Source organism: Montipora capricornis, chromosome 13 (assembly GCF_036669925.1).
Source record: "Montipora capricornis isolate CH-2021 chromosome 13, ASM3666992v2, whole genome shotgun sequence".
In the NCBI taxonomy this organism is placed as follows: Eukaryota; Metazoa; Cnidaria; class Anthozoa; order Scleractinia; family Acroporidae; genus Montipora; species Montipora capricornis.
Window position 1 is genome coordinate 32,283,600 of NC_090895.1, and position 7,500 is coordinate 32,291,099.

The 7,500-nt window shown below is 39.4% G+C and overlaps 2 protein-coding genes across 3 annotated transcripts in view; both read left to right on the plus strand.

Annotated features, from left to right (window-relative positions):
- The window catches only part of LOC138028900 (diacylglycerol kinase delta-like), a 31,006-nt gene extending 26,024 nt beyond the window's left edge, over positions 1-4,982 (plus strand). The window contains exons 30-33 of one of the 2 annotated variants that reach the window (XM_068876542.1): positions 160-273; positions 1,805-1,907; positions 2,039-2,178; positions 2,486-4,982. In XM_068876542.1, coding sequence (XP_068732643.1) covers positions 160-273; positions 1,805-1,907; positions 2,039-2,178; positions 2,486-2,653 — 525 coding nt within the window. In that variant the 3' untranslated portion in view covers positions 2,654-4,982. The remainder of the gene's footprint in view (positions 1-159; positions 274-1,804; positions 1,908-2,038; positions 2,179-2,485) is intronic. The other variant, XM_068876541.1, reaches the window with a different exon arrangement.
- A 694-nt stretch (positions 4,983-5,676) lies between these two features.
- Positions 5,677-7,500, plus strand: part of LOC138029651 (uncharacterized) — a 6,761-nt gene continuing 4,937 nt past the window's right edge. The window contains exons 1-2 of the mRNA XM_068877358.1: positions 5,677-5,699; positions 5,889-6,660. Of these exons, the coding sequence (XP_068733459.1) occupies positions 5,979-6,660 (682 nt within the window). The 5' untranslated portion in view covers positions 5,677-5,699; positions 5,889-5,978. The remainder of the gene's footprint in view (positions 5,700-5,888; positions 6,661-7,500) is intronic.

A 7,500-nucleotide genomic window follows, 5' to 3' on the forward strand; every position in this document is an offset into this window, starting at 1 on the left:
TGTTAGGGGACCTCAGCTTGGTAGAACAACCTTATTTACACACAAATAGCAGCGGGGTTTACCATTTCTATTTGTGGGCCAGGTCACTGAGCTTATGCTCTTTTGTTGGAGCAACTTTTTCATGTTCTAAACAAGGTCTTTAATTTCTGTGTTCTGTAGCCTGTGCAGGTGTTTGAAACGGAGAGAAGCCTCTGGTCAGCTATTTCAACAATTAAACCGCTTATAAGCAAGACGATAGAAGCCTACGCGCTTACAAATCTTACCGAAGAAGAGGTCAGTTCCCAACGATCTTAACTGAGCAGCTTATCGAAAATAAACGAAAGAGAGAAGAGATCATCGCACTTAGAGCGGTTTTCAAATGAGTGTCGGAAAACCAAAACCAAATTAATTACTTTGGCCAATCAAAAAGGACGGAGACAAATCCAGTAAACCAATCAAAACTCGAAGTAATTACACGTAGCCGACACAAAGTGCGGGAAAATGTGCACGCGCGAGCCACGATTGGTTTTGGTTTTACTTCTGATTGGTTGAAAAAGTGGCGCGAGAACTTTGAACCAATCACTGAGTGAAGTAACGCAAAACCAAAGTAGTTCACTAATTACTTTCGACACTCAATTGAAAACCACTCCATCTGGAGAATTTAAGCAATTGTTACTTTATAAACACCTGAAGAATTCAGGTGACTTCAACGGGATTCGAACCCATGACCTCTGCGATGCCAGTGGAATGCCCCACCAACTGAGCTATGAAGCAACTCAGAGTTAACTGAATAGAGTGTAATGTGAAGTGCTAGATTTCTATCCCATATGAACCATGTGAGCGTTAGCCCTACTGATGGAAATGGGCCCACACAAGAACAGAGAAAAACTCTAACCAGGGTGGGAATTGAACCCACGACCTTCGGATTAGATCTCCGCCGCTCTACCGACTGAGCTACAAGGTCAGACGGGAGCAGGCCGTGGGAAGTGAAGATGTTAAAGTCACGGCAATGAGCAAGTACAAGTACAAGGAAAGGTTACGTTTATACATTTCCATCAGTAGGGCTAACGCTCACATGGTTCATATGGAATAGAAATCTAGCACTTCACATTACCCTCTATTCATTTAACTCTGTTTAAAATATAAGTGCTACACGGCCAACGTTTGTATAAACGTAACCTTTCCTTGTATATGAATCAACTCAGTTGAAGGCAGGTCAGTTTGTTGGGCTTACTCGTTCCGGTCAAAGGACTGATGAACGAAAAGTCGCTACAGGGTGTACTTAGAGCGGTTTTCAAATGAGTGTTTTAAAACCAAAACCTTAAGTAATTACTTTGGCCCATAAAGAAGGACGGAGACAATCCAGTAAACCAATCAAAACTCGAAGTAATTAATTACACGTAGCCGACACAAAGAGCGGGAAAATGTGCACGTGCAAGTCATGATTGGTTTTGGTTTCACTTTGGTTGAAAAAGTGGCGCGGGAACTTTGAGCCAATCACTGAGTGAAGTAATGCAAAACCAAAGCAATTCGCTAATTGCTCTCGACTCTAAAATCTCTCGACTCTAAAAAGTGCAAGCATTTTTTTTCAAACCCAGGATTGCTCAAGGTTCTGATTGGTTCATGTGAGCATCATTTGTTTCATTGTCAGTCGTTATTGGCCAAATATTCTTATAATTTTCTCTTGTTTTTCGACACTTGGTTGAAACCACTCCATTCGTTAATCAGTGGTTTGACCTCTGAAGGGTGGACCAAAAAATTGACCCCCCCCCCCCCCCATAACCTTTCCTTTTTTTTTTTTCTAATCCTGTATTAATTGATGTAGATTGAAAGACATGGTTCCAGTAAAGGTAAAGGCAAGTTTAAACTCGGATTCCTCAGATCGTCCAAGAAACCGGAAATGACCAAAGTTGGTTCCGCGCCTTCAGGTTTGTAACGCAAAGTGGCTAGACATTAAGATGTAAATTTTCTCGGTCTGGAGACTAAGCTCAACTTCTCATCCTTCCTCACTATCCGGTATATTCTGCCTACTCATTTGTTACTGGCATTTCGTTCTCAGGTCGGATGATAAAGTTCTGGGGCGTTGAAGAGATCGGGAATTGGCTAGAAAGCTTGGGATTGGCTGAATACAAAGAACTGTTTGCAAAACATGACATCAGGGGACCTGAACTGTTAGCCTTAGACAGGCCCGACTTGAAGGTCAGTTTGTTAGCTCTTGTATCCTCTTCCTGTTGTTTCCAAGTTCTTTAGCTTATAGGACACCCGCCGGCAGAGCCGGGAGACGCTTTTGGGCGCGGGGCAGATTTTCTCTCCGTCATTGTCCCAAAGCCCCGTTGGGTCTTCCATGGCTGCAAGGAAACGGAAACGACAGTACAGCTTCAAAGGCTAAAGTAGTTGATTCTTGTTACACACACCAGCCTGTTAATGATGTCGAGGAGAAGGTCACAAATGATTCCTCTCCTACAATCTCTTCTAAGAAAAGTTTGGGATTGTTTTAATTTCACAGGAACTTGGCGTGACGAAAGTAGGCCACGTAAAGCGCATCCTTCACGGTATAAAAGCCCTGTGCGGGGGGGTTTCCCCGAAATCGGCGGCAAGAATTGAACGGACGCCGAAGGCTGAGGAGAAGGCTGGAAGGAGTAAGAAACTCATTGACAAAGAGGACAGCCATTAACAACAGAGAAAAGTAAACAGCATGGAGGTATATTAGTTCTTTGGTCAAATGTCTCGATTCCATCATTGGACGCCTCATTATATATCATTTCTTACGCGTATATAGTACTTCTAAGTCGCGTTCATTTGAATGACAAAGTTCTAAAATAACACCATCTTTCTTTCAAGAAAAAGAATAACAAAATTTCCTCTTCTGCAGCTTGGTCGGTTTTTTCATCCAATGAAAAAAATTAAAAACTCGGCAATACCACGAATTAACTACCACAAAAAGAAAGAGAAATGAAGTTTCATGGTGAACTAACATTGTTCGGTTTCCGCTATTATATCATTCATGTAAATTTATAACGTTAAAGAAAGCTTCTCACAGGTAAATTGAGACGTTTTGTATGTTAGTTTGGCACATGCTCAGTTCATACCTTCAAAATCCTTGGCTATTCTATCAACCTTTTTTTATCAGTTCACCTCATCCTTTTGCACAGATTTCAAGGGGATCTGTTATGTTCTCATTTTTGTTCTATTTTCCTGAAATCCAAATTGCCTCGAAGTATTTTTATGTCTTGAAAGGAATGTACGAACGGGCTAAATTTTTGATCAAAAGAATGCCATTAAGGAACGTTTAATTGATTTCTTGATGAATTTGCCACAACTGAAAGAGAAAATTAAAAACTTGATCATAGTACTTACTACTTGAAAGATTCCGTTGTTCTCTCTGGTTTTGCTTAACTTTTTAGCAAACAAGACAACTATGTTTTGGTTCATTGTAATGCAAAATATACCTCGGTCGTGTGTTTTAAGTACAACTTCTTATTGTGTATTGTGTTTGCGTATGAACTGAATCTCGTTCAACAAATTACGTAATAGTGTTGATTAGAAGTTGAAAGCTCTTTATGACCTGCTTGTTTCGAAATGTCTAATTTTTTTGGGAACAGCCTCGTTCTCAGACTTTGCGCGATGACCCAAGTGATTGAAGGTCATGTGAACGCCATCTCAAACTGACATGCGCTTTAGATAACGTAATTTTGTGGTGCAATCTCGTTCCCAGAGCCCACCTATCTTTTGGTCAGCTTCAAGACACGAGCTCTGGTATAATCAATTTCCGGAACTCCAAGATTGTAGGAATTCCGGTTTCGCCAAAAAGTGAAATGGGTCGATCATTAGAACTCAATGGTTTGAACAGCAGCGGCAAATCTTCGTGTTTACAAGTTTAGATGACGAGTTTTGCGCCACATTCGCAAATTACAAGCTATTTTACACTCGGTAGTTTGCGTATGAGCAGTCTGATAAATCAATTAGCCAATCAACAAAGTTCTGAAAATTGATTATTGCAGTCCGTGTATTGGTTTGCTCCGCAAAAAAACAGTTGCTTTTAAAAGGATAGTAATGAAACATTATTAATTGTCAGTCGTTTGTCATGACGAGATCCCACAGCCCCCAACCCACCATTATTAATTAAAAGTGATAATTGGCCAGAACCTGGGTATCCTGAGTTTAGTGTTGAGCCTTAATGACAGGTCAGGTAACCTAGTCAGCTGTTGTACAGTGAAGTGCGGAGACACAACAGAAATTTCAAAATGTTATTAATTTTGTATAAAATTTAAAGGAGAAAAGAAAAATTCATCCGCATTTGATAGCAAGTAAATTCTGTAAAACAGAGAAAGTATATTTATTATTTCGTCCGCGACTGGATTGTTTTGTTATTTGTATAGTTTTCATAAGCTATAACAGTGCTGACTTCGTAAACTCGTTCGACGCAATGCGCAAATCCCTCTCAAGCAATCAACAGTGATCTCCAATTGGTCCAATCTCAAATATGAGCCAAGTCATTGCACCAAATTCCAGAAATAGTTTATCTTGGAATGATCACTCTACGAAGGAAAGCAGTTTGACGTTATTTTTTCGTCTTAAGTCTGACTTACACTATTGCCATTTTGCGGCTCGATTTTGAGGTGTCGATTGATCGCTGTTGATTGTTTGGATGTCGGCCAGTTGTGGTAAATTTGTCGGCGTCGTTAAATAATTAAAGAGTTCGCCATTCACATGTTCTTCACCCGTGTGAGGGCATTTATCCAATGTAGAAACCTTTGGGCGAAAAAGTAGTCCCGCCCAGCTAACTCCGGCTGCTGGTGTGCGGCGAATTAGAAACTAGAAAAGAGTAGGATTGGGTACTGATAGTACCTTTGTTGCAAAATAGTATGAAACGTTTTCATTGGTTGTGATTGGTCGGTTGTGACACCATTGTGTTAGTGTGGACTGTGATGAGGTTGTTATTTTAAGAAGTGTGTTGTTATTCTAGTTGTTTATCCAGTACAATAAATAATTCGTATAGCAAACGCATTGTGGTCCTATTTTTCTGTATGATGTGGTCTGTACTGACAAATGAGTTTAACGGGAAATCAGAATGCGATTGATTTCTTGACGGTTTGGGTTTTGACAGAGGAATAATTTTGGAAAAAAAAACTACGTCTCCTATCAAGGAACTTTCGAACGATTTAGTTATTCCATAATGTTTTGAAGTTTTCCGCGGCACAACTTTTACACGAATTTTACGAGTGTGCTTCAGGTTTCGAACCCCAGACTTTAAAGGCCCACAGACAGATTTTTCGCACGTTGCCAAGAAAGTGGAATGTTACCTCCGGTGACTGACGTCATCATATCGTGAGCTGGCCAGAAAACCCACTCACAAGCACAAATCGCCGCACAAACTATTGTTTGCATCGACGGTTTTTGCGCTCGTTTTCAGATCAACTGCGCATGCGTAAACGAACTAACTTCCGGTTTGAGAAAAAGCTAAATTTCCGGCGGTCTTTAAATTGAATTAATTTTTTTTAATATATGGCCCGTTTCACTCCCAAATACAGAATATAGCTAAGCATTGATTTTCTCAAATCATCTCTTTTGAAAATGTTATGGGTATTTCAGTATCGTTTATCGCTTTTAAAAGCTTCCGCTGCCCCACCCCCCAACAAGCGGCCTTTAGGCCAATGTTTTGACCATTTATATATAACCCACCCAGTCAGCTCTCGGGCGGAAAGCATGAAGCATGAAAAGTAAGTGTTTACGACTGTGCAAATGCACATGTTATTGGTGCGGATATCGTATGGAAAGATTATTAACTTTTGTTCTTTTCCAGTTTTTATATCAAATGAGATCTTTAAGTGCTTTTTATCTCCCGACACCCCTTTAATTAAGGCCCGCAGTAGATACGCTTAATTTACATTTGACGATTTGAATTTTAGCGCGAGCTTGTCGGCAACCATGTGAAAAGTGAATTTCGAATACAAGCATTTGCAGTGGAAGCCAATTTCACCAGCAGTGTACAAACCACGATGGAGATAGTCATCAAAGTTCTAGTCCTTTTCCTTTTAGTACAAGCCTACGAAGTGTCGACTTCCTCGTTGTGCAACTTCGATTCCGAAAGTTCAGCGACGAGATGGGTGCAAAAACAATGCGTTTTCGTCTTCGCCAATCAAACAGATAGTAAATTCATTGGAAGAGAACTCCAATTAATGGACAACAACTCTACAAAAGAAGCTTTTCAATTTATTGAAGCGGATTTCAACAAGTTCTTCAACAGCCCTTTGACGCTTTGGAACCATAGCTGTAATTGTACTAAAGTACCATGTTTGAACGAAAAACAATGGAACGATTTGTTTGCTTACAGTGTAGAAAGAGCCCGCAAAGAGGCGATCCAGAGATGGCCATTTTTTCCTCGATTGTGTTGTTCAATACAGCATGTTGTGATTGAAATACTTTACAGAATATATGAAGAAGACATTCAGAAGTTCACGAAAATTATTTCGGAAAATATGAACATAAGCATACTCGATTTGATGGACTATTTGGGCTATGAACTTCCACGTACCAAATGGTGCTATAGCTTCAAAGACAAATGTGACGGCTTTATTTTCCGGATGGCGAAAGGATGCGAAATTACGGAAAGAAGAATGAGAAGAGGTATTGGTTTTAAATCCAGTGCAGCAGCGTGCCAATCGTCTTCGTGGTATCAAGGTAGGAAGGATTAAGAAAGAAATTTATCCTGATGGCTTTTAGTGCTAATTCTGTGTTTACATAGCATTGTTGTCATCCCGTACTGTTTTTGCCTTTCCAGAAAAACTAAATTAGCTGTGGGATTTAAGGAAATGGCTTTGCGAGAAGTACATTTGCAAATTCATTGTGTGGTATCGGTTTCTGTTATCCTTTAATATATTCAGTTTTAAAAGAAAACAAGAATATACAATAAATGTAAGCGGGTTGTAACGGGTGGTGATCATTATTTGGCATCAAACTACATCGGATGATGATTTGGAAAACTCTAAAAAAACCGACTTGAATTTAATGTACGGAAAATGCTTCAAATTGTCCATCTCTATATTGCTTCTGTAAAAAGTCGTTTAACTCCCTTAGCAGGGAATAACTGTTTCCCGTAGCCGATACATCTGATATTAATCCTAAAAGGAATCAAGTAACAATATTAGTGAACTAAGAAAAGAACACTTTAAAATCAGAACTTTGAAAATAAATATAAAGAGTACTTTAACATGAAAAATCGTGCTCAGTTTTAATGGAATTTGTATCGATCGATTAGAAAAGATGAACATGACATAACTATTTCAGTAATGTACAAGCAATATTAGAAAGAATTCGGTACACAAAAAAAAACAACTCAAAGATTAAAATGAATTTCTCATTGTCAGTCATTGATTGATTAATTGACATCGGGTAAGTCTCTTAAAAGCACTTCTTATGACGAACGTCAGTCCAACGTCAACATTTACCCTCCCATAGCAAGTATATACATTTTTCAATTTGAAATTATTTGGTAGCGGTGTTTCAGTTCACAAAGGAAGA